At 61.2% G+C, this 26066-nt stretch overlaps 1 protein-coding gene across 4 annotated transcripts in view; it reads left to right on the top strand.

The window, feature by feature from the left end:
* NFIC (nuclear factor I/C (CCAAT-binding transcription factor)) overlaps positions 1–26066 on the top strand; it is a 61466-nt gene that overhangs the window by 10489 nt on the left and 24911 nt on the right. For all 4 annotated transcript variants that reach the window (XM_012729577.1, XM_004689356.2, XM_004689355.2 and 1 more), the window contains exon 2: positions 4205–4736. In XM_012729577.1, the coding sequence (XP_012585031.1) occupies positions 4205–4736 (532 nt within the window). The remainder of the gene's footprint in view (positions 1–4204; positions 4737–26066) is intronic.

The following is a 26066-nucleotide window of genomic DNA, read 5'->3' as shown; positions in this document are numbered from 1 at the left end:
CCAAATTGCTGTCTCTGCCCGCTACCGTGGGCTGTGATTCGGCCGCCCTCGTCCTCTTGGGACAACGGGACACAGAGAGGGAAGTCCGCAGCTTCAGTGCTCCCACTTTGCTCGCTGTGGCAGGGAGTATCAACCTTGGACTCAGTTTACCCAAGCTCCTCCCTGTGCCGCACAGGCCCCCACAGCCGGCCTCTTCCCTCACTGCCTCTGCTTTCCGGCTCTTGTTCACTCAGTCCCAGCCTCCTCTCTGTTCTTCTAATACAGAGTATATCCTGCCCAGGACCTTTCAGGGGCTGATTACCCACCTAGAAAGGTCCTACCCTGAACTGTCACCTTTTGGGTCTTCTTTCCAAGTGTCCATGTCTACAACACACCTTCCCTGTCCACCCCTGATTGAAAAAACAGAAACTCTGCAGGGACTCCCAGTCAGACGCCTTTCAATTGTCGATAACATTTCGTTCAACCTGACATTCTGTTATCTATCTGTCAGCTTTATCTATCTATCAGCATAACATCCATCCCTATCCAGAGCTGCTAAGAGATTGGGGAGGAATTACTCAAGGTTTGAAACCCTAACTCAGGGGCCATATCAGCCGGGGTTCAAATATGAGCTCTGCCTTCTGCCAGCCATTTGACCACAGGCAAGTTATTTAAGCTGGAGAAGGGGACATTGGAACCAGGGCTCTGAAGGATGCATAGGAGTTTGGGAAAAGCACTTAGGAGGTAGATAAGATAGAGTCTCAATAATGTTTGTTAGATCACTGAGTAAATGAAAGGAAGGAAGAGAATCCTTGCCAGAAAATGTCTGTTTAGGCTTTGAAAGTTCATCTCCTGGTTTGCCGCCTTAGATTGTCAGAGTGGGGACCCTCCCTGGTGGTGCAACGGGTTAGGACTCAGTACTGCAAGCCAGCTACAGCCGCTTCAGTGCGAGTTCGATCCCCGGCCCCAGAGCTGACCCACAGGGCGCGGCAGACCTCTCCTGACCCGCCCGCTGCTCCCCTCAGCAGTGCACTTCATCAGTCGGCCTGTTCTGCTCCCCACTCTGTCTCTGGTGAAGCCTCTCACCGCCCCTGCACCTCTGGCCTGTACCCCAGTTGTATATGCATAAATAAATCAATCTTTAAAAAAATAAAAAAAGATTGTCGGGGTGGGAGGGCTGCCGGGAGGTGCAGTGTGCCGCAGCGGGGCCCAGCGAGGGCCAGATGACCAATGTCCGCCTCCCAGCCGCTGCCCCCTCTCTGGCCAGGAAGTCCCAGAGGGCCAAATGGGGTTTCTGGGAAAGACCTGGCCTCGCTCCCCCACCCCCACCCCCCAGATCTGTCAGGCTGCAAGGGCCCTCTCTGCCCGCGGTAATGACTAAGAAAGCTGAGGCCCAGATTGCAGCGGTGATTTGGGTCGCACGGGTCAAAATGGAGGCCAGCGTCACCAGCTCTTTCCCTCTCCAGGTGTGTCTGGTGACAGAGGGTCCTGGCGGGTAGTCCACGGGTCTGGGAGAACAGGAAGGACGACCTGAAGGGAGGGACACTGAGACAAGGCTGTGAGGGCTGTGCAGGAGTTTGGGAGGCGTGTGAGCATTCACTGGCCTCCTCTCCTTTGCCCGGTCAGCTGAGGGGCGGGGTGCTGGCGGGGAGCACTGGGGCTCAGTTGTCGCCTGCGCTGTGGTACACCGGGAGTGACCCGCCTATCGCTGAGAACCTGGGTGACCTCCCAGGGAGGACGAGGGAGGCCGGGGAAGAAGGTCCGTGACCCAGTTATGAACTGTTTGTCTTCTTCCTCCGGGAGCAGCTGGGGTCATGGGTGACGCGGGCTCCTGCCCTTGTCCCCATCCCCGACAGTTGTCCCCAGAGAGGACCCAGAGGGGGGTAGGGCTCAGAAAGGGGGTACCTGCACCCAGAAAAGGAACTTGGGGTGGGGTCTCAGGTGGGTGGCGACTCAGGAGAGGCGGTCCAAGAAGGCCACCCCCCGCTGGCTGACTCCAGGCAGCCCGGGAGGGCCCGGGCGCTGGTCTCGCCCGCCCTGGCACCACTGTGGTGGCAGCCACTGCAGATGCCTCTCCTGGCCTCCCGCCACCTTGGCGTCGGCTGGGGTGGGCGGCAGTGGCCTGTGCCTCTGTTGATTTCCTACCCCTGGCGTCTCTGATCTGGCTCTGACCCTGCTCTGCTGGCGGCGGTGTGACCCCGTGCTGGTGACTCCCCATCTCTGAGTCGAGCGTGTCAAGCGGCACAGACAGGAAACGCAGCTGTGAGGCTGAGCAGGGACTGGCGCGAGAGGCCTTCCTCCCTCTGCTGCACGGGTCAGCTGGGGCAGGGAGGTGGGCAGGAGAAAAGGGCCCTGAGGCCCAGTGCTCAGCACAGCTGTTACGGTGACTCCTGCTGGGGGGACGCTGGAGTGGAGCGTTACGACTGGCACAAGCTGGGCCCACCCTGCCCCCGCCCCTCCCCCGGGGTTGCAGGCTATTTTCAGAGCCTCTGTAATAGGTGAAATCTGATGTTGTCCCTCTCCCCCCAGCACCCCATGACCAGAGGTGCCCAAGGGGAGACAGAGCCCAGCTCAGGAAGGGTGCACCAGGCAGAGGGTCTGTGAGTGTCCAGGCCTGCACTGCGCCCGGCCGCACCCATCTGGAAAGCCATGCAGGTCTAGAGCAGCTGTTAGCACTCTCCCCGAGGCCCCAGCCTCACGGAGCGCAGGGGACAGTGGCCTGGGCAGTGTTGGGACCCTGGGGTCCCGTCGTCGTAGGACTTGAGAGTGGCCAGGTGCGCGCCCCTCTCTGAGCCAAGTGGGTAGTACACAGAGGGCCGTTCCTGCACCTGGGAGAGAAAATCACTGTAACAGTGTCAAGAGTAATAACAACAGTGACATATGCGGCCTTTCCAGAGCCGGGCGGACAGTGGGATTAGTGCCCCAGACAGAGATCCGGCCGCTGGCGAAGCCCAGGCAAGAGCAGGCAGGTGGGACCCAAGGTTTCCTTTTTCTTTCTCCTTGCATTCCTCTCCCAAGCCGAGAAACCATGACCAATGAGCCAGCGTTCTGCTGCTGTTTTCCTCCAGCAAAGGACGTTCTTTCAGGACTAGGCCCCCTGTTGTGCGCTGTCAGATATGCCACCAGCCCCACCGAGCAAGGCTGATGTGGGGCAGGGGAGCACGCAGGCCCAGCCCGGCTCTGGCCAGGTCTCGAAGCCTCCAGCGACCTGGTGTCCCGTCTGTGGCATGGGTCTGTGGCCTGAGGGCAGGTGCCTCGGCCCCTCTGCAGCCCTGACTGTCCGCCCCCTGCCCAGTCTCTGGTGCACTGTAGTCTCTTGAGCTCTCTAGGCCCCAGCAGAGAGGCCAGCGAGGAGCAGCGAGGAGCAGCGAGGAGCCCTCCCACCCTCCACCCGCCCTTGACCTCCAGATGGCCCTAGTCTTAGCTGTGACCTGCAGCCAGGTCTCTCTATCTGCCCTACAAGGATGGCACCGCTGTGCTCTCTGGCTTCATCGGTGCCAAGGGCCAGCAGAGGCAGCCTCAGAGTCCCCGTCTGATGCCCGCTCTCGCTGCTGGCCAGGGGATCCAAGAAATGAGCCCCACGCACCACCCCGGCGCCTGCTTTGTCCGGCATCCTTGAGCACCCCGCGTCCACCCTGCTCGAGTCACTACACCTCACGCTTGTTCAAGGGTGTGCAAACTCCAGCCTCCGGGCACTGCTTTTGTCATTGGGGCAGCACTTGCCTGTCACCCCCCTCCTGTGTGGCTCACTTCGCACATGAGGACAACATGCACCATATTTAGGTGCGACTGAAATATTCACTAGCTGGCTCCGTACAGTAAGTTTGCGAGCCCCAATTCTGGTAGGCAGAGAGCAGTCAGGGGCATCAGCATTCTCTGGCTTCTGTCCCCCCATCGCTGCAAGCCCCCCACCCGCCCCTCCCTGGAGTGCTCAGCGTGCCCTATCCCATCTGTCCATGGGGGTCTGTGAGCTCAGTATTAGCCGTCACCTCCCACATAATCCAGCCTCAATTTCTAGATCTGAGTGAGGCGTTCTCACGGCCCCGAGACCTGCTTCTGGTCCTGTTTGGGGGGGGGGGGAGGCAGGTCTGCCCTAGCCCCCGTGCACATTGGCCTGTCACTCCCCCACTGATGGGGCTGGGGGGCCGCCAGGGCCTCGGTCTGGGGGCCCGGGGTGGGGGTGGGGTGCGGTCACCGGCACCTCTGACCTCGGCCTCTCCTGCAGGATGAGTTCCACCCGTTCATCGAGGCGCTGCTGCCTCACGTGCGCGCCTTCGCCTACACCTGGTTCAACCTGCAGGCACGGAAGCGCAAGTACTTCAAGAAGCACGAGAAGCGCATGTCGAAGGACGAGGAGCGCGCGGTGAAGGACGAGCTGCTGGGCGAGAAGGCCGAGGTGAAGCAGAAGTGGGCGTCGCGGCTTCTGGCCAAGCTGCGCAAGGACATCCGGCCCGAGTGCCGCGAGGACTTCGTGCTGGCCATCACCGGCAAGAAGGCGCCGGGCTGCGTGCTCTCCAACCCCGACCAGAAGGGCAAGATGCGCCGCATCGACTGCCTGCGCCAGGCCGACAAGGTGTGGCGGCTGGACCTGGTCATGGTCATCCTCTTCAAGGGCATCCCGCTGGAGAGCACGGACGGCGAGCGCCTGGTGAAGGCCGCACAGTGCGGCCACCCAGTGCTCTGCGTGCAGCCGCACCACATCGGGGTCGCCGTCAAGGAGCTTGACCTGTACCTGGCCTACTTCGTGCGGGAGCGAGGTGAGTGGGGCGCCAGGGGGCGGCTTCGGGGAAGCCGGCCAGCCCGCGGCATTCAGGGGGCGGGGCGCCGACTGGCACCCGCCGAGGCAGGGGCCCACGTTGAGGTCCGAGGGAGCAGCCACGTTCTATTCCAGCTCTAAGGGCCAGAGGCCACTGGAGCATGGGAGGGGGCAGGCAGTTGCCTGGGGGTCTGAAGGTGGAGGCAGCCCCTGCCCCTGACCTTGGCTTCGGAGGGAGCTGACAGACCCCTGAGGGCTCAGGAGACCTTGGCCCAGAAGGTCTGAGGGGCACCTGGTGGCCAGGTGAAGAGCAGGGGTCCTGGAGAGTGACAAACGGAGGGACAGACAGTGGTGTCCCCGCAAGGCAAGGGTCTGGGCAGCTCTGGTGAACACTGGCTGGGCTCCCGCAGAGGCCTAGTTGGGCATGGCTGTGAGTGGGCAAGTGGCCACTGCATGGCTTTGGCTAGGTGACCACCATCTCTGGTTCTCAGTGTTCCCCTTTCAGGCCTTCCGGCTGGGCCTCTGCTGGGTCCAGGGTCAGATGCTCGGCAGTGAGGCCAGCAGGCTTTGTGCAGGGTAAGGAAATCACGGTGGCTTCCTGGAAGAGGAGGTGCTGCTGAGCTGAGCCTGGATTGTAACGGGAGTGGGGGCATCCCAGGGGTCAGTAGCATGGGGGGAGTGTGCATCCAGCCTCTTGAGATCAGCAGGTCCTGGTGGCCATGGGCAGGGCCTGACTGGGTGGGCGGTGAGATTCAGTGCTTCTGTTTCTGTCTGTGTGTTAAAGTTGGGCCTGTTTCCTCATGTGTCCAGTAGAGATTATCAAAGTCCCTAGATTGATTGGGCTGAGGTGTGAGGGGGATTCAAAAGCTCAGCCTGTAGAATGTCTCGTGCCCGGTATGACAGCTGTGCTGACCTCCGGAGGGCAGAGTCAGGAGCGCGTGGAACCGACGGGCACACGCCCCCGGCCCTCCCAGGCCTCCCAGGCGGGGTCTGGCACACGCACGGGTGCAAGCCAGGGGCTGCCTGAGCATGTCGGGTGGGTGCACACGGGTGAAAACCCAGTCCCAGCCCAGGTGGTCCCCCATAAGCACAGGGGATCTCTGGAAGCAAGCTGGGGAGACGAGCTGGACCCCCCCGATTCCAAAGGCCACCCTGCCCTTTGCAGACTGTGTGACTTTGCACACTGTTCTGTGCCCTAATTTCGACCTCTGTCCACCGGGTGACAAGCCAGGTCAACTCCAAGAAGTGATGGAAGGATTAGAGGAGGTTGTGGGGATTCGGGGCTGGGCGGGGCTGTGTGGGAGGCAGAGCCGAGAGTTTCCTGGCCTTGACCTTGACTTTAGCAGCTGCTCTCCCCTGCCCCACCCTTGGCCTCAACCACCCCCCCCTCGAACCCCCCCCCCCCAGCATGGATGAAGTGATGCTGGGAGCGCAGAGGCCGGCACCGGACAAGGTGACTGTGGTGCAGGGGCAGGGGCGGCCGGGGACTGCGGTGATATCACCACGCAGCACACCATCCTCCGGCCTGGCCCCGCCTCCACCTCCGCTGCGCTGAGCTGATAAAATTTTGAAGCGAGTTTTCTGCCCGTGTCAGCACAATCGCTAGGCGCCTCCCCTCCCCCAGACCGACCCCTCCCCCACTGTGCAGCAGGCAGACCCGGCCTCCAGGCCTCCCCAGACACTGTCAAGTGGGCTGCCAAGCCTTCGCCCCCGTGTCTGGTCCGCAACCCACGTGAGGGCAGGGATGGGGGTGTCAAGGCTGCGCCCTCCTCTGCTTCCTGCTGCTGTCACCCCCAGAGGACTCCCTGCTCAAACTGGCCCCAGCTGACCCAGCCCCAGGAGTGAGTCAGACCTGCAGAGCCGGGTCTGGATTCTAGCCCCAGCATGGCCACTGGGCCACCCAGGGGGAGTTGCTTAACCTCTCTGGGCTTCATGTGCACATGTGTAAACCGGACACCTGGAAGGAAGAGTAGGTGCTCGTGTTAAGTGCTAACAAACTACCCCCCCAGGGTCCTGACGGCCAGCGCCAGGCACAAGACCGGGGCCGCGTGGGTGGGCACTGTTGCCAGCATGGCCCGCTTCATCATGCTTTCACTTTCCACCTCCTGGCCTTGCCCAGCCTGCCCGCCCTGCCTGGAGTCCCTCCCCTATGGAACTCCTGCTTATGCCTCACAGCTCTTCACTCCCAGCGCCTCCTTCTATCTGCGAGCCATTTTCCCTAAGGCTTTAGCAATTCTTTCCATGCTCACTGCGGCCTGACAGGTCACGATTGGACCCATTTTGCAGATGAGGAAACAGAGGCCCTGAGAAAGTAACTGCCCTGCTCAAGGTCACACGGTCACAAGAGGGCAGAGGTGGGGTTTAGGCACAGATCACTGGCACCGCCCGAACCCTCCCACCTTGGTGCCTACACAGGAGGGAGGAAGACTGTGGCAATGTGAGCCTCCAGCCGGTGTGACTGTCACCTTTGGCTGGGTCTGTGTTCCAGGGTCCCCCCCAGCCGAGCCCCACCCAGGGCGCCCAGGCCAAGGCTACCTGTGGAGGCCTAGCGACGCGGCACTACCCTAGGAATGCCTTCTCTTCTGGGCTGGAGTTATGTCCAGCCAGCTAACTGTGGCCTGATAACAGAGAACTGGCTTTGGGGGTCCCAGAGCTGGAGGGGCCTCAGCTGAGGTCAGAGAGCAGTGCCTGCTTTCATCAGCCCTGCTGACGCTGTGAGCCTCACCAGGGGCAGGGGAGCATGGCCGCAGGCCTCAGTCGGCCTCTTGGGAGGTACAGGGTGGCAGTGGGGGCACCCCCCGACAGCTGAAAGGAGGTGCAACTTCAGCAACAGAAGTGGGACAGTTAATGCGACCAAGTGGGGCCTCAGAGCCGGCAAGAGGCAGACACACAGACACAGACAGAGACTCGGAGGCCTCCACACACCTGTGCTCGCCCGCTCAGCCAGCCCTTGACGCCAGGCGCCCCCATCGCTCCCAGGGTTATTCGGGGGCCTGGGTTGTTTCCCACTGGAAACTCCCAGGCTTCCATCCTCAGGTTTATTTCGGGGGGACAGAGAGATGGGGACAAGCCATGAGGGCTACTAGGAAGTCAGAGCCCAGGGGACCCCCGGTGCTGGATTTGGCCACCCATCATCCATCTGGTGCCATTGTGACCATGGGTCCCCCAGGGGTGGCCTCCGGGACAGCTGGGGCCCATGATAAAGGGCCGACACGAGCCCCATCTTGAGACACTGGGGGCCTCCTGATAAATGCATGCAGGGGGCTGTGTGCAACTGACGGGGCAGGGGACACTGACAATTCAGTTCAGTCACTGCAAACACGATGACACTGAAACAAAGCAGGGGGCGTGTAAAGGGGCTGGGTACGAGAAGGGTCTGGCTGAGCAGGAGACTTCCAAGATGGAGCCTACAGGAGGCGAGGGAGCTGCGGAGGATGTGTGTGCCAGGCAGGGAGCACAGTCGTGCAAAGGCCCTGCGGCCGGAGAGGCCAGAGCACGGCCGCGGAGCGCTGGCGGTGGGCGCGTGGGTGGCTGCGTGGCGCCGTGACAGGGGCCGGGAGTCCGCCCTGCGCTTGGGAAGGAGCCTGCAGGAGCCCGAGCCCAGAGAGGGAAGCTGCCTACCCGGCCCTGAGCCCAGCCAGGCCTCCCCACCCCCTCTGGCAGCCTGCGAAACCTGAGGCGCGGGCAGGCACTGTGCCAGGGCAGGCGGGGGAGGGGCTGCCAGGCCTGCCCACTCCAGCAGCTGCCAGCCCGCCCCAAGCTGCCAGCCCAGATGGTGCCCGTCTGCTGACGCTGCCGTGAGCCAGTCTCGAGTTCCCGCCTTGCACGGTGCCAACCTCCGGGAATGGCACTGGGAGCAGGGGCGGGCTTGAGAATCTCACAGCTGCCTGGGACTGTCCTCTGCGCCCCAGGGAGGGGGTGCAGGGGAGCTGGGGTGCGCAGGCTAGGGGAGGGAGCCCCCGCCTCTCCTGGACAGAGCTGGGCAGCAGTAACAGCCACAGTGGTGATAGTGACTGGAACACACTGAGGGCCTGCTGTGGGCCTGGCTCGGAAGCACCCTTCCTCTTCACTGGTTTAACTCTCTCCACACTAAAAGAAAGGAACGGCGCCTGCAGCCTTGTTTCAGGGAAGGGAACAATGGCGGCCAGAGAGGGTCGACCACTTGCCCGAAGTCACACAGCTCCTAAGAGGCAGAGTGGAATTAGAGCACACAGAGGCCTTGAAAGTCCTGAGAGAGAAAACTAAAACCCACTTTGAGGGTCTCAGAGCACTGAGAGCATGTTATGAATGTACCATACACGGGCGGGGAGGGCTCGGAAGCGCCAGGGGACTGTGCCGGGGGCAGGGGCTCAGAAACTACATCCTGATGGCAGGAGAGAGGGTCTCAGTCGGGCACCAGGAGGCCAGCGTCAGCCCAGCCCGATCCTGAATGCCTTGGACATGCCGCAGAGTGCTCTCCGCTCTGGGGTGGGGGCTGGGGACAGGAGGCAGCCGAGTGGAGTCTTTGGGTCACAGAGGAGCAGCTGGGCACCTTCCCCCTCCACCCCCACTGATCATCTCAGCCCTGGGTACTGTGCTGGAGCCCAGGGTGGGCTGGAGGGCACGCAAGGGCTCCCGCGTTTTGTGCCACAGACACTCCCGGCTGAGCGAGGTGTGCGCCTCTCTGAGCCATAGTTTTCCCGTCTGTGAACAGGGGAGATGAGAACTGTGTCCATTGCACTGAGGAGATGAGTTACTGGCCCCTGCAAAGCATCAGGAGGTTTCAGTAAATGCCCGGGGCCTCCCGAGTCCTCTCCCCAGCCCCAGGAGGCAGTGGGGGCCACCCCACATCTGCCGAGATCCCCGGAATCGCATTCTTTCCCCTAGAGAAGCAACAGGGGCGACTGTGGCCCAGGAAGGCCACAGCCCCACGCTGCCTCGCCAGGTGTCTGGGTGGTCCCTCCCGCCGGCAGCCAGGTGTACACGCATCTGTCCATGCGTGAGTGCGAGGGGGCCCAGATGCCACGTGGGTGTATTATAGGGTCCAGGCTCACGGTGGTGGCAGGTGGTGGCAGGCGGGACCCAAGGGTGGAGCTTCAGTGTCTGGAGAGGGCGAGGGCGAGGGTGCCGGCCTGGGGGGCCCCGGGGCCGATCCCACAGCCCCCTGTACGAGTTCCCCGAGTGATGTCGCTGCGCTGGGCCTCAGTTTCCTTCCAGTCCAGCGGGCAGTCCAGGGCTCCCCTCGTTGGGTTGTGTTTGAGTGACGTTAGTTCGCGCTTGGAAAGGGCCAGAACAGAGCCGGGGCCACAGTCAGCACTCACGGGGCTTGTCACCTTCAAAACCAAGGCCGTCCTGACACGACGCCCTGCCGAACACACCAGACAGGACAGTCGGGCGATCCGCTCAGCCCCCGTGGGGAAGTGGGGCGCGGGCCGGGGCTGGGGGGCAAGGGGGCTGGAGTTGAGCCGGGCGGCGCCAGTGCGGGACGATGAGGAAGTTCCGGAGGGGCGCGCTGGGCGCCTGGCGGTGGAGAAGGGGGTGCGGCCGAGGGCCCGCGTTTTGCCACCAGGCCACACTCATCTGCTGTTGTTCCGGGCCATGGCAGCCAGGCACAAGGCCTGCGGCTTCCAGATGAGAATGTGGCCGACTCCAGTGGGGAAACCACTGGGCGCTGCTTACTTCCGTCACTGGCGTGATTACCATCGCCATACTTGAGAGGCTAGTCACAGCCCTGCCGGCTGCCGGCTGGGCCGCCCCGGGCACGTTAGCGCACCTCTCTGTGCCTGTTTCCTCATCTGCCAGGCAAGCACAGGGAGTGTCCGGCACCGAGGCGAAGATAGCATCTGTGAGGAAGAAGCCTCGGACCACGTGGTTTGCGCTCAGCGGGAGCTCTTGGGAGTCGGCCCTCCCAGCGCCCACACCCCTGGACGCGTGACTGCGCTGCACATTTCGCTGCCAAGGCAGGGGTGCAGGGTCCCCACGACGAGCTGTGCGGCCACCGGGCAGTGGGGCTGCAGTTGCCGCCCTGGCCCTGTGCCTGGGAGCCAAGGGAAGAGGGCAGCTCAGGACGGCCCGCACCCCCCAGCAGCTGCCCGCCAGCCCCTCTCCCTCCAGCTGGGTGTGGCAGGAAGTCACAGATGGTCGGCTTTGGTGAGGGAGGCGGGTAGGGGCATCTGGGGACACGGGCTGGTCTGTCCGTAAGGGAAACTGAGGCCCAGAAAGAGGGGGAGCTCTGCCCGCGTTGTCCAGGGAGGACTTGCTTTCGCCCTGAGTGTTTCGGGCCCACGCGGAGGGGGGTTGGGCCGGTTGGGGGGGGGCGGTTGGTTCGGCGGGTCAGCGGCTTGCAAGTGGAGAAGGGACTCCTGCAGCGCCGGGCTGGACCCGAGGCGGGAGCTGAGGGAACTTCTGGGCCCTCGAGGACTAGAATCGCCCAGACCTGAATCCCGGAGCTGGGGCTGGGCCAGCCGGGCGATTCTGGACCTCTGGCGGGCTCCAGAACAGAACGGTCCAAGGGAAAGCCGAGCGCCACACAGGTGATCTTCACATTGTCCTGGGCGCCATGCTCTGTCTACTAATTTTAGCAACCGAGTCTGCTCAGCCCAGGACATGCAGAATGCTGCCATTGGACACATAATCAGCATGAAAACTTACAGAGGTGTTTTACGTTCTTTTTTTATTCCAAGTCTCTGAAATTCAGTGTCTGACGCTCAGTCTCCATTGCAACCGGCTTCCTTCAGACAGCGTTGCTGGCTGCTGCCAGGCTCTAGAGCAGCTGCGTTCTAGAGAATTCCGAGGCAGGGCTCAAGTCCCCCCAAGGAAGGATTCCGATGGTCACTGTGGGGGCTTTCGGATATTGATCGCTATCGACGGGCAGGTCTCGCCTCACACGTGCACACCAGGGCTGAGTCCCGCTTGGCTGGGGCGGGGGGGCCATTCTGGCACGGTGGTGGTGAAGCCACGTCCCTGGCCCCACACCTCACTACCAGGAGCACCCCCCTTGTGCAACCAAGAGTCCTCAGATATCACCCAGTGTCTCTGGGGCGCAGAGCACCCCGGTTGAGAACCCCTGGACAAAGGGGAGCCTTAGGACGCTTTGACATGAGGTTACTTCACCATCCCGGCGGACGCCGGCTGTGCCCCTGGTCGCTGCTCTGGTGGTCTTCACGTCACCCGAACACCGGGAAACGGCGTCTGTGATTCCTGAGCTGCTGTCTGGTGTCCAGAAGTAAGGTCCAGAATTTTTTCCATCGGAGTTTTGCTTAGGAAGAGATAAGCCCCAGAATTCCACGTCGGGCTCTAGGATAGCCTGGAGCAAGGTCTTACATCCTTTTTTTGGGTGGAACTGGGGTGTAGGACAGAGGTACAGTGGTTGAGAGGACTCCCCAGAGACAGAGTGGGGAGCAGAACAGGCGGATCCGCTGAATTCTACTGCTGAGGGGAGCAGTGGGGAGACAGGAGAGGTCGGCTGTGCCCTGGGGGTCACTCCCCAACTGGGCATCGAACTCAGGCCACAGTGGTAACAGCCTGAGACTTAACTTCTAGGCAGCCGGGGGGCCCAGGGTCTAATGTTCTTCCAGCTTTTACAGCATCTGGGTACAGATCTCTAATCTCCCAAACTGGCTCTCGAGAAGATGAGAACAGATTCTAAAACCCCAAATCTATCATCAAGTATCTAGTCAAGTACTGGCTTCACCAACTTCTAAGAAATCTTCAAGTAATGTCTTGATCATTGACAACAGGCCCCAGAATTCCTAGCCCTGGACACCCAACGGCAGGTTCTAGAACTTTCTCAGCCAAGTTCTAGATCATCTAAGACAGGTTCTAGAATTCCCTGAGTTAGGTATCAGGAAGTTCAGGTCCGAGTTGAGTCCTTTTGGGGGGCGGGGGCACATGGCACCTCGCATAGGTGCGAGGCGGGAGGCAGTTTAAGGCCAGAGCTGTCAGAGTCGCAGCTCTGTCCTCCGACTCTGGGACACCGAGCAGGAGAATATTCTAGGAAAAAAAGGCCGCAGGGAGGGCAGGAAGCAGATCTTCCTTTTCTGAGGGCCCCGGCTGAGGCGGGCGAGGTGTTGGGACGAGTTGGTGGGGTTGTGCGGCTCTGAGAGCGTGGACCTGGGTAGACCAGGGGCAAAGGTTGGGAGCTTCCCTGTGGTTTCCTGGGCGGGGGACAGGGAGCCCACGGTGCTCTGGAGACCTGTGGAGCATGGCACACCAAGGTCACCCCGAGTCTGAAGCTGGCCTAGCGCCTCGGAGGGCCTCAGCTGAATGTAACCGTGACAGTGACTGGTGGTTGTGACCTCTGGTGCCAGAGGCGCTCTTCTGCACGGTTTTGGGTGTTGGGGTGCGCGTGGGAGAGCGGCTGCCACACTAAATAAACCGTAGTGAACAGAAGGTGCTCTTGGCGCCACTGGTTAATCCCAGTTGCCCAAACTGTACCTGGCAGGTGGGGAAACTGAGACCCAGGGAAGGAAAGCCACTGTCCAAGGTCACAGCTCGGAGGCAGTGAGGATCCAAAGCCAGGTCTGGTAGATTTGAGGGTCCGCACAGTTCCCTGAGAAGGGGTGTGTCGGGGACCTCCTCAGAACATCCCAGGACCCCCCTGTGGGCCTGGAGGATGTTGGTGCTGGTTCAGCTCCATCAAGCAGCAGTTTTGGAGGTTGGGGGATGGGCTGACATAAACCCTCAAACTGGGGCCCCCCGGGGGGTGCCAGAGAAGTGGGCAGTGGAGGCAAGGCCGGGTGTCTCTTTTCTGCCTCTGTCTCGGGCTTCACTGCTCTCACTTTGTCTCTTTCCCAGACCCTGTCTCCACCCTGTCCACCGTCTCCCCCTGCTCTCGCCAGCCTCCCCCCCCACCCCCCAGGCCAGCCAGTGGACTGCCCGGAGGTGGCAGCAGCAGCTGAAAGGGCCCTTGTTCCCGACCACACCCGTCCCTTGGGGTCACCCCAGGACAAGCCCTGGCAGCCTGCTGCTTTAAAGGGCCAGAGCCCAGAGGAGGAGGAAGCGGGTCTCCTCCACTCCAAACCACATAACTCCCAGAGGGGAACGCGGGCCTGCGTGGAGCATATGGGGGGCCACACCTGGACACCCCCAGCCCTCGTGGCCAGAGGATCGGACTGATGTTTGAGGGGTCCTGTTTGGGGAGGAATCAGTACATTCGAGGGCAGACTTGGGCTTGACCTTGCACTCAGTCTGGCCCCTCTGTGACTCAGTTTCTCATCTCTAGCTGGAGCTCCTGTACCTGCCACCCCTGGGCGTTACTGGCCAGGTGGAATATTACCTGGGCCAGGTCAGCATCCTGCTGGCGCCCATGATGCCAGCTTGAGGCATTCACCCGCTGTGTGGACAGGACACGGTCAGCCTGCCTCAGTTTCCTCAGCTGCAGGACAAGGCAGTGGCCGTGCCTGCTTTACGAGAGAGCTATGCTAGGGCTGAAGCAGTTCAGCATGAAAAGGGCTTTTGAGCAGGGCCCAGCGCCAAGTTTGAGGCTGTGTTTAGTGAGCACCAAACGCATACCAGGCCCTTCTGAGGAAGGTGCTGTACTGCAGCCCTGATTGACAGAGAGAGGAGCTGAAAGCTAAGGGTGTGCTGAGGTCACACATCTGGCCTCGGCTCTGCCAACTCCACCCTCTGCTCACTCGGGCTCTGCCGCTTCAGACCACTCACTTGCCCTCTCTGGGCCTCAGTTTTACCTCCTGAGAAATGGGAATGACCCTGTCCACTGGCAGGCGGGAACTTTCACTTTTGCCTGCCCACGTGACGCTGTCTCTGGAGTTCCGGGGTGGACCTCAGGTTGGAGGCGACCCAGAGGGCCCTCGAGCCCAGAATGTACCCAGTGGCCGGCCTGGGCAGCCTTGGCACTCTGTGCCCTGGGCCAGCCCCACAGACAGCCCGGGACAGGTTGCTGCCGGATGGACAAGCCTGTTCCCTGCTTCCTTATGTAACCAGGTTATGCAAGGGCAGCTGGCCTGCTTATATAAGGGAGGCTGGGCCAGTACCCAGCTGGGGAGGGGGAGGCTCTTAAAGGGGACAGTGTCCCCCTAGTCTCCCCTCCAGGGCCAGGGCACCAGCCCACAGAGGAGCCTCCCAAGCGCTCAGGACCCCGCGCCCACTGAGCTCTCCTTTTCCTGTTGCTATTTTGGCTGCTGATGTTCGTCGTCAGCCTGTTCTTCCCCGGGGCAGAGGGTCACCGAGGGGCAGCACAGGCCCACTCTGCTTCTCAGTCAGTCCTGCCTGTCCTTGAGCCTCAGTTTCTCCGCTCGGGTCACAGGGATGTTCACCGAGGCAGGCAGTGGGGCTTGGAGGGGCCCCGCCAGCCCCTCAGCATGTGACTTCAGGCACAGGAACCCGCTTTCGGGGACTCTCAGTTTCCCCATCTGCAGAATACGCCTGGCCCATGGGGCTGCGGTGGGGGAACCTGTGAAGACACGAAAAGGGCGCAGGACGGCGTCGGGCACACACATCCCCGGGCTGCCCGGGCTGTGCCGTCGGGCTGTGCCGTCGGTATGTGCTCACCAAAGACTTACTGCCTGCCAAGCACTATTTTGGGTCCTGAGACACCACAGTGAACAGACCAAACCCCAACCCTCGTGAAGCGCCATCGGATGGGGGAGACAAAGGGCCAGAAATAAATGGCAGTATGTGATGTGGGTTACGGAGGAAAATTCAGACAGGCACCGAACGCAGGGGTCTTTGTCCAGGAGGTCTGGCCAACCTTGATGTTGAGCCAAAACCTGAGGTGTGAGGAGGAACAGTTGTGTGAGGAACTGGGGGAAGGACATTCCAGGTAGTAGGAACAGCCAGTGCAAAGGCCCTGGGGCAGGTCTGCACCTGGCACTCGGAGGAGGGCCCTGTGACTGGGGGGGGGCGAGGAGCGGGGCCTGCCCAGCCTCTCGCGGCTGGGATTCCACTCCAGGGAGGGGGCCCCCTGGAGGGCTGGGGGAGGCGGGGACCCGACACGTGCTCACGGGCGCCCTCTGGCGCTGCAGGAAATGGGACTGTGGGAGGTGAGGGCGGGAGCCAGAGCCCTGGGGTTAAGGCCACCGCGCTGGTTCAGGCAAGCCCAGTTCGGACCAGTCAGGCAGAGACAGATTCCAGGTTGATTTCAGAGGTGTGAGAATTCAGTGGCGATGGTAAGCCTGAGCCGAAGGGACGGTGCCTGCGGGTCACCTGGGTCACACGGCACTGTGTGCGTTTCGCATCCACCCCCCCCACCTCTCCCACCCCTCTCCCCCCCCCACCTCCCCCCGCAGCAGCACCAGCCCGGGCAATGCCAGGATGGGAGGGGTGGGGCGAGGCGCCCCAGACACACCCAGGTACACTCCTGGGATCAGGACGTTAGCAGACAAGCTGGGATACGGCTCTGGTGCCCGGGTGACCCCCAGGGCTCTGGGCGGGCTGGGGCGGGTATCTGCAGCCCCAAGCTGGCTCTCCCACCTGCACGGTTAGCTGTCCCCACTTTTATTCCCACTCTCGTCAGGTGAGCTGAGGCCCTCACCTGCCCAGCCCTGTGCCTCTGCTTCCTCCTCTGGGAAACAGAAGCGCGAATTTGTAACTGTTCGGCCCTGATAGCAGGTAGTGTCCAGTAGGAGTGCCCCAGTGTCCCCGTGGCTATGGGCAGTCAGGAGGGAGGGAGGCCCCTCCCGCAAGGGAGGTAGCAACTGGAAACCCCATTACTCACCAAAATGGGCCACTGGGCCACTAATTGACGTCCTGTCTCTGAGCCTTGTTTCGTTCCTATAAAATGGGACCGCAGCCACAGAACCCCTGGCAGGGCTCAGATTCCAGCACAGCAAAATGTCCAGGTTGGCTTTGTACCACCTGGGACAGCTGGGGAAACCGAGTCACAGAGCGAGAGCACGTGTCCAGGGTTATGCAGCCAATCAGGGACAAGGGAGGGCCCACCGCTGTGGCCTCACCACTCGGCTCTGATGCCCCAGAAGCAAAAGACGCCCTGAACCAGGTGGCCCGGCACCAAGACACTCACCGTGCCTCAACCTCCACGTCTGGACATGCTGCTTGGGTGGGTGGGAGCCGCTGGGCGCCAGGCGGGGCTGCAGGGGTTCTACCTAACACCTCTTCTGGGATTCTGGGGAGACCAAAGCGTTCCTCCCCTCTCCCCGCGGGTGCTGGCAGAGAAGGAGAAAACAGTTTTCTGGAGGTGCGCTGGGGCCCCTCTGGTCAAGGAGAAGTAACCGCAGCCAGGGCCTCTGCCTGGGAACCGCAGCCCTGGCTGGCCCTGGGGAGAGTAGGCCTGGCCTCACCTTTCCCTAGATGCCACTCAGACAAGCCGCACTGCCCAGCCGCCCCCATCCTTGGCGCAAGCCTCTGTGTGCCCCCCGCCGCCAGCTCCAGACAGCCAGCCGGACAGGAGACAGCAGGGCCACGCGGCCGGCCCCTCGGGGCTTGCATCCTGGCTAGCGCAGTCTCGGACCCACTGCCTGACCTCCCGGGACCTCATCTGCCCTCTGCAAATGTCTGTCCCTCCTGGGGCTGTGTGGCGTCCTGGTGGCTAAGCCTGGGTAAAGGGATGTTGTGTACTGTCCGCATGCACAGCTCTCTGTCCACAAGCCCCTCTGTGCCCGGTGAACTCCCACCATCAGAGCCCCAGCTCTAAGGCCCCCTCCTTCAGGACGCTCTCCCAACCCCCCAGCCCCCCAGCCAGCCTCCTTAACTTCCATGGGCTCCTGCTGCCCAGGCTCCTGCCCCTGAAGACCTAGCACAGCTGGATGGCCTCTCAAGGGAGGCTTCTTGCCGGCCCTCCAAGGGGTCAAGGGGACTGGCTGGGGGACACTCCATACCTGGCCTGTGTCACGCCGGCTGGGGTCTATATCCTCAGTTTCCCCAGGGTCCCTAGGTCCCTTTCTCCGACATGCATTTCTTTTGCACCTGTTGTATGCCAGGCACTAAGGAGATGATTCCAGTTGCAACGAGCATGTGGCCAGGGCCCGCTGTGTGGAATAATCACACTCACTTGTCTGCAGCCATCTGCTAAGTGCCAGAGATGTGCAAGCATTCACTGGGCACCAACTACATGCCAGGCTCCAGGAGAGGGCTCCCGGGAGGCTGGCGGAGAAAAGCTGCCCCATCGTCCAGGTACAGGTCAGCCTCCTCCTGCTCCAGGGCAGCTGGTTACAGAACCAGAATAGCTCGGCACAAACCCCCTTGCCATTTACCAGCGTTTAGACTGGGAAAGACCCCCCTGTCTCCCTGTGTCTGGCCCTCAGTTTTCCTCTGTAAGACAGAGCGCCCAGCAATCTGAGGTATGTGCAGCTCTATCTACCTTAACAGAATGGGAAACTGAGGCCCAAAGAGAGCTCTGAGCCCACCGCCCCCGCCCCACCCCGGCCCCCCTCCCCAAGAAGACAAGCTTGCACCCATTCTGCTGCCCCTACTCAAGGGCGCGGGAGCTTTCTCTGGCAGCTCAAAGCGGGGTGCCCCCTCCCCATGCCGTGGTTGGCATGGTGTTCACTGGCGCTTCCGCTGGCTCCCGCCACCATGTGGCCACAAGTGGCTTCCGGGGCTTGCCCGGCCCCTCCGTGTGGGCCCACGCATGTGTGCTCAGCCCGGGCACATGTGGCCTGGGGCTCCTCCCCGGCTTGCCCCAGCTCCCCCACAGCTGCCGCGAGACGGGCCTGCCAGGCAGGCAGGAGGAGGCCTTGGCTCGGCTGCCGGAGAAGCCAAGAATTTGCTCCAAATGTAAACAGCAAGTTATTTTAAGTCTGCCCCCCCCCCCCGTGGCGTTGACACATTTGACATTGGAGGGGACCAGCAAGGGGGGGGCCAGGTTGCGCATGTGGGTATTTTTAACCTTGTTTTTCACATCCTTTGTGCCACCCATTGGGGTTTGGTTTGCGCCGCGGCAGTCCTGGGGGGCGCGGCAGCGGCCTGCGCAGGGAGTCCCCGCTGGCAGTGGGCATGCTCCGTGGGCCGCCTGGCATGGCCGCCGCCCTGTTGGCACACTCACACTTAACCCTTCAGCGGCTGCAGAGGAAGCCGGAGGAAAGGGGAGGTGGGACAGAGTGGAGCACTGCTCCCCCTCTCCCCTCCTCTGTCCCCCCCATTCACCCCACCCAGGAGGGGGAGGGCCTGGCGCTTCAGGCCGGTGCCAGCCCGCTCCTCCTGCGCGCACAAAATGGCCGCCAAGGCTGGAAGAAGCCTCTGGAACCCAGGGGAGGGAGAGATGAGAAAATGGCCGACAGAACAATGATGTCATAGAGTGGCGTGGCCGCCAAAAGCGTCCCGCGGTGGACAAGTCCGGGCGTGTAGGCCTCGGAGCAGGGCCAGTGGCCCACATGGCCACCCCACCGACTCCTCGGGTCGGACATCCTGAAGCCACGGTGCCAAGCTCCCCTGGGCGCCCCCCCCCCAACGCCCGAAGTCCAGCCCAAGGCTGCCAGTTGGAACAGCCCAGGCCTGGCGCTGGGGGCGGTGGGGGGGCAGCGGGTGGTCACTGCTCTGGCCCACTGGCCCAAGGTGGCCTGAGAGCCTGTGAGGCCCAAAGCCAGACCATGTTGTAGGCGGGGGCGAGAGCAGGACAGGGTGGGGAGAAAAAAGAAACTTTTCTTTGAAAGTGATTCCCAAGCAGGTTGGCGCTGGCCCAGGCGGCCAGCAGCGGGGCAGAGGGAGATGGAAAGTGTGGTCCAGACTCGAGGAACAGAGCTGGTCAGGAAGGACAAGGCAGGGGGAGGGAGGGGCGGCCCCGGGGGACACCCGCACCCGGAGGTCACCCCATGGAGGCCCTTTATCTCTGCTGTGCGGCTTCTTGTCAGTTACCCGGATCATCCCCCGGGCCCGGAGTGTCTAGCATCATGCGTTTTCCCTTTTGTTTGTCAAAAATAGTCCCTGGAGACTCCCCGGCTGGGAGGTGGGGAGGGCAGGGCTATAGAATCTCTGTGCTAAGTGGTGGAGGCTCAGAGAAGGAAAGTGCTTTCACCAGGGTCACACAGCACTGGCCAGACAAACAGCCAGCGCTCATGGCTGCCAGCCTGGCGGCCTGCTCGTGACCCGCTCAGGCAGGAGGGGGCCTTTCTCCAAGGGAGTCAGGATTCTGTCTGGAATTCCTGGTGCCCAGGGCAATTCTGCCCAGTCTGCCTGCAGCCGTACCAGTGAAGTCCGGGTTCATCCGATTTGGCCGGAAGCATCCACGCTGCCGCTAAACTCCAGCGCCTTTCAGCAGGAGGAGCGAGGGCCTTGGGGGCCTGGCCTCCGTCTGCTTTGTTCACTGCCGTGGTCTGGCACACAGTCGGTGCTCACTGCCTGTGCTGGATGGAAGAATCGCATTCCCCCTCCCCCTCAGACTAGGTCTGCACAGACACAGTGGGGTGCAGCAGAGGGCCGGGAAGGGGGAAGGCTCAGCAGGCCGCAGCCTCTGGACAAACGGGACCTCCACTGTCACACTTCTTGGGAGGGTCAGGAGTTCTGGAGCATGAAGCCCAGATCCTGCGCAGGTAGCTGTGGCCACAACCCTCACTTGAGCAGAAGCCTGAGCAACTGGAGACAGGGCCAAGCAGTAGGCATTGCAGGGAAGGGAGCTTCGGGAAAAGGGCCCAGCCTGAACAAAGGCCCTGGGCAGCACCTGCCCAGCGTGTGGGCTGGACGGCCAGGAGACCCAGGGGGCTGGAGAGGAGTGAGTGGGGGGAGAGCCGGGCGGGCACACAGCCCGGGAGGCTGCAGAGAGGACTCTGGACTCTCACAGGTTTACAATCAGCCTGCCTGCGATGGCCAGGAGAGGGTGTCGGGGAAGTTGCCAGAGCTGACTGTAAAAGATGGTTGGCGTCTTCCTGAGAAGGAGGGGGACTGGGAAGGGGCGCAGCGGGGTCGCGGGGACGGAGGAGGCCCGCTGCAGGTGCGGCAGCTCCTCCCACGACAAAGAAAGTTGAATCGTCGCCGGCTGTGTTTAAAAATGGCCAGTGACGCCCAGGAGCTGGGAATTCCAGGGCCTGGCTTTGGCTCTCTCTCGCTGGCTGGTGCGGAGCCTACGTGGCAGGCCGGCCACACTGGGAAGCCCGCTGAGGTGGAGACACAGGCCGGCCAGCTCACCGCAGCAGCGGGGCTGGTCCAGCAGGCCAGCCGCAGGGGCCCGATGGGAACCCCAGGCTCCCCCGTGTCCTGCTGCACTTTTAAAAAGTGCAGCTTTGGTTTCAATGAAGTCCTGTCCACTCCCAGCCGCAGCCTGAGCCAGGCTGCTGTGTCTGCCGGCCGCCTGCCCACACCTCCTCCTGGCCTCCCGGTCCCGAAGCCAGAGTTACTCGCAGGGGAAGCTGTGTCCGCGGGAAGCTGTGTCCGTGGGGGGGACAGTGATAATATATATGTGACATAAACTCACCAGCCGAACCGCACTTGCGTGCACAGCTCAGAGGCGTCAGCACACTCACGCCCTGGACAGCCATCCCTACCCTCATCTCCAGAACTGGAACCCCGACCCCATGAAGCACTGGCCTCCTCCGCTCCCCCAGCCCCTGGCGCCCACCATCTGCCTCCTGTGTGTGGGTGTGACGCTCGGGAACCCAGGCAGTGGGTCACACGGCACTGGTGTCTGGTTGATTTCACTCAGGACCGTGTCCTGGAGGTCTGTTTGCGCCGTAGCGCCCGTCAGAATTTCCGTAAGGCTCAGTGCATCCCACAGATGGACCCCATCAGGCTTGTCCATTCATCGCTCTCGGGCTGGTGGCCTCCACCCTCTGGCTCTGTGAATCATGCCGTGAACTGGCGTGCAGATATCTTTGTCTGCGCGCTCGATTCTTTCAGGCAGACTCAGCTGTGAACGCCTGGCCACTCTGTGTTTATCCCCTTCTTTTCTTCTTTAAGATTTATTTATTTATGCATACAAGAACTGGGGTACAGGCCAGGGGTGTCGGGGGTGAGAGGATTCCCCAGAAACAAAGGAGGGGACAGAACAGGAGGACTGCTGAGGGGGGCGGCGGGGCGACAGGAGGGGCCTGCTGCACCCTGGGGTCCCTCCCTGGCCGGGATGGAGCCCGAGCTGCAGGCGCTGCCGACGGCCTCACAGTGCTGCGCTTCACCCCGCCGCACCACCAGGCCAGGAAGGGCCGTGTTCGCCTTTCTGAGTCTCCAGGCGGTCGTGGCCTCGCAGCGCCATTTCCCACGACCGTGCGTGAGGCTGCCTGGCTCGCGCCCTCTGCGCCAGAGGCACCTTAAGCTACAATGCAGTGTCCCTTCTCAGGGTGCTTGAGTGAGACCGAGGGTCTCGGTGACTCGCGTGACTCAGGGTCCAGCTGCTCTCCACCTGGCTCCCAGGCTCTGGCTGGTCCTGCCAGGTCTCCGTGTTCCCCAAACATTGCGCATTTATGCCTGCCTCGGGGCATTTGCACGGGCCACAGCACCCGTGCCGGCTCCTCCCGTGCCAGCTCCCAGCTTTAGTCTTCGGGAGGTCCCGCCCGGCCTCTGCCCGCAGCCACTCTTGCCCCACTCCCAGCTTTATCGCCTCGCTGGAACCTCGAAGCATGTGAGGTTATCTCAGCGTTCTTCCGTTGGCTCACTTCCTGGCGGTCCCCTCTCCGGACTCTGCTGTTTTCCCCGTCCCGGCGAGTGGTAGGTGGTCAGGCTGACCCTGTTAGATGAGAGCCGCCGGGGGCGAGGTGGGCAGTGATCTCCCCTGGGAGCAGCGGAAGTCTCAGCCCGGCTGAAGCGGGCTGTCTGGTGCAGAGGGCTGGGTGCTGGGGGGGAGGGCGGGGCCGGAGGCCGCGCTGCGGCGCCTTTGTCACAGGCTGGGACAGACCAAATTTGGGCTCACGGCCACGGACAGGAAAGAACAGTTTGTACGCTTGGTGAATGGGATCCAGTTTACATTTCTATTGTCGCCATGGTCATGTGTTTGTTTGAGCAAAGCGTTGGGGGAGGGGCGGAGTGACATTCTGGCTGCACGTGAACACCTCGAGAACTTAGGAAGTCAGGACAGTCCGTCCAGCGGGCATGTCGCTTCAAACACGGCGGCTGTGGGGGCCGGTCTCCTCACCCCGCACAAGTGTGGCTAGAATGCTGTGTGCCCGGTGCGAGAGGGCCTCGTGCGCGTCTCAGAGGAGGCGTGTAGAGGTCTTCAAGCCTTTCAGAGAAGCAGAGATGGCCAGCCACTTAGACACCTCAGGCAGCAGTGCTGTAGGCAGCGGCCGGGCCGTGCAAAGGCCCTGGGGCAGGGCCATACTGGCATGTCGGGGAACAGCAAGGAGGCCGCGTGCCAGAGCGGAGCGAGTGAGGGGAAAGGAGGGGAGGGCAGGGCAGGGAGGGAGGGGCCGGTCATCCAGGGTCTGTGGGCACAGGGAGGACTTGAGCTTTGACCTGAGGGAGGCTGGGAAGCATGGAGGGCTGTGGGCAGAGGGGGACAAAGTTCACTCATCTCTGAGTTGGGCAAAATGCTGTCACCAAAACAGTATTTATCCCTTACCTGTGATTGGCCCATCCCTGTCTGAGCCCCTTTAATTTCAAGCTTACACCCAAAAGTTAGGTAACAAGTGATGGGGAAAACCACAGCCCAGAGGGAAGACATGACTAATCCAAGGTGATGCCAGCCTAGCCCAGGGTTGTGCCAGGGCTGGAAACCCAGCTCTGAGGACACGGCTCTAGCTTCCGGAAGATGCCCCCCGTCGGACGAGTGTGGGGTCTGCCACTTCTGCAAGGCCCCTGTGCATCCTAAAGGCTCCAAAAACTGCCCCAAGATGCCCACAGCAGTGCCTACATTTTGGGGCCACGCAACCCTACGCCCTGGTAAAGTGTGCGGATTCTGGCAGCACACCCTTCAGAAGTCCCCAGCCCGGCTGTGAGCGCGTGAACTTTGGTTCACAAACTGCCTCAGTCCTGCCTCAGTTATTATCCAAGAGAGCACATCCACCTGCTTCTCTGAGAATATATCGTGAGCAACACAAGCAGAGGTGAAAGTCTAGCCCAAGCTGGCCTGCAGGTGGTGGGAGGAGGGTGAGCATGTCAGGGGAGGACGCACCAGCAAACCTTTTAAAGCTGTGGTGAGCATTATATACCATTAATAAGATTCTCATTTAGTGATTCCAAAAAGAAGTTGATAAAACGAATGGGCATATCAGCCATGCTTGCTGTGTGACTTTAGGTAACTTGCTGGCCCTCTCTGGTTGTCAGCCTCCATCAAAAACTGCTGCAGGGCGCGGCAGACAGGACTGTCAGGTGCACGACCGGCGTGTGTTCGTCAGGCCAGCTCTGCGTGGCAGTGGCTGCTGTCATTACTGGCCCATAGAGTCTCCATACACTGTCTCCCACCGCACTGACCGGAGGTGTAGGGGCTCAGTCCCATGGGGGACCTGTAGGCACAGGTAGCAGACAGGTGACCCCCAGCGACCCCCAGTGCCACAATGAACCATTTGTGTGACCTTAGGTGGGGGGGAAGAGATCTTGGGACACCCAGCAAGGGACTTTTTTAAGGGGATTTATTTGACTGGTCAAAGAATGGAATCCAAACACCAGAGATGACCCCAAATTACATATAAGAAATGGATCCTAGAGGAGGAAGGACCCTCCCTCCAAAGAATTCTCCGAGCCCCACTAGTCAAAAGCACAGCAAAGAGCCAAAAGTGAGGTCTCGGGGTTCTGGGCACTCGCTCCAAGCTCATGGCAGCCAGCAGGTGCTAAGTGGACTTAAAGGTGCTGACACACACACACACACACACACACACGCACACACACACACACCGCCCGAAATTGAACTCACGCTGCGGTGGCTGTGGCCAGCTTCACAGTGCTGCGCTTTAACCCGCTGCACCACCAGGGAGGGCTCTATGTTGCTGCCCAGTTTTGTACTCAGTTTCCCTATCTGGAAAATGGGGGTGATAATTGCATGTCCCTCCTGGGCGACTTCCGAAGATGATGAATCAATAGAAGTGAAGCTTGCAGCCCAACATAGTCAAAGGAGTGACTCACTAAGTATTAACTATTGGAATGTAACATCTTGCACAGAGCGGGCTTGTTCAGTTGCCCCGAGAGCTCCCGTCTTCACCTCAGATCAGCCTGCCACGCCCATGTCTGGGTTGTGTGACCCCACCTTGCACTTGGCGCATCCCGAAATTGCCCTGCTGGTTTATTTGCTTATCCATCGCCCATCCCTCCATTAGGACATGAGTGCCGGGAAGACAAGGGTTTTGCCCACTGGGTCTCCACTGTGGCCCCCAGGCATCTGCACCCAGGGGCACTCGGCAGTCAGCCTGCGAAATGATCCAAGAAGGAAGCAAGCAGTAGCGCCACTCAGCTCCAATTATAGATGAGAAAATGGCGGCTCAGAGATGCTGAAGAACTCTAAGGACAGCCTGGAGGCTGCACACTCTCAGGACAGGGACAGAGAGAGGGTACATGCTTCCCCGGTGGGCCACAGAGGTCTCTTTCTCTTTCTTTCTACAGCCCTTTAAAAACTCACAAGATCCTTTTTTTAAATATCATTGCCTCCCCCTGGAGAGTCTTTATAGGCGCTTTCTCCCTCATGGCTCCCCACATGAAGTTTTAATATCTATCTGTGCTGTATCAGTATCTACCTGTATGTTTTATACATTTTATTTTTTTACAGATTTATTTATGCATACAGAACTGGGGTGTAGGCCAGAGGTATGGGGAGGTGAGAGGATTCACCAGAGACAGAGTGGGGAGCAGAACGGGCAGATCGACAAAGTACACTGCTGAGGGGAGCAGTGGGGAGACAGGAGGGGGTCTGCTGTGCCCTGTGGGTCACCTCCGGGGCGGAGATCGAACTCACACCCAAGTGGCTGCAGCTCGCTTGCAGTGCTGTGCCCTAACCCGCTGTGCCACCAGGGAGGGCCCGTTTTATACATTTAAAAAGCAGAATTCTTTTGCCTCTCCATCCCCCAAGAACTAATTTCACTGCCCCGGGAAAGAGGATCTTGATCATGTCTGCTCCTTCCCTAGCACTGCTGAAGTGGGTGTACCCCGCTCTGTGGAGATCTGTCCTGGGCACGGGGGTGCTGACGGCATCCCTGGCCCCGTGCACCCGGTGCCAGAAGCACTTCTTGTTGTGGCAACCACCGATGTCCCCAGACAGCCCTGGGCACAGACTCCTGCGGTTAAGAGCCCCTGAGCTAGGCGGACCTCAGCGTTAGGGAAGACAGGCTGTGAGCTGGCTCCCAGTTCTCCAAGCGTATCATTGGGTAGATTTAATCACGTGGCACCAGGCAGGCAGCAGGGCCAAAGCCCAGTAAGTAAAAGCCGCCCACAGGGGCACAGGGCTGCTCTAGCCTCGGACATTCGCTGGGCTTTAGACATTGGCCACGAGGGCACATTTGTTCAGATCGAAGGGAGGAGAGGTGGGAAGAAGAAATTATCCCCACCCCCTCGAATTTTCCAGGGCAGCCCAGCCCAACAGACTTGC

This window comes from Condylura cristata, unplaced genomic scaffold (genome assembly GCF_000260355.1).
Source record: "Condylura cristata isolate star-nosed mole 26May11 unplaced genomic scaffold, ConCri1.0 scaffold00025, whole genome shotgun sequence".
Classification (NCBI taxonomy): domain Eukaryota; kingdom Metazoa; phylum Chordata; class Mammalia; order Eulipotyphla; family Talpidae; genus Condylura; species Condylura cristata.
The sequence above is the reverse complement of the archived record's forward strand: the minus strand, read 5'-3'. Positions and strand labels throughout refer to the sequence as shown.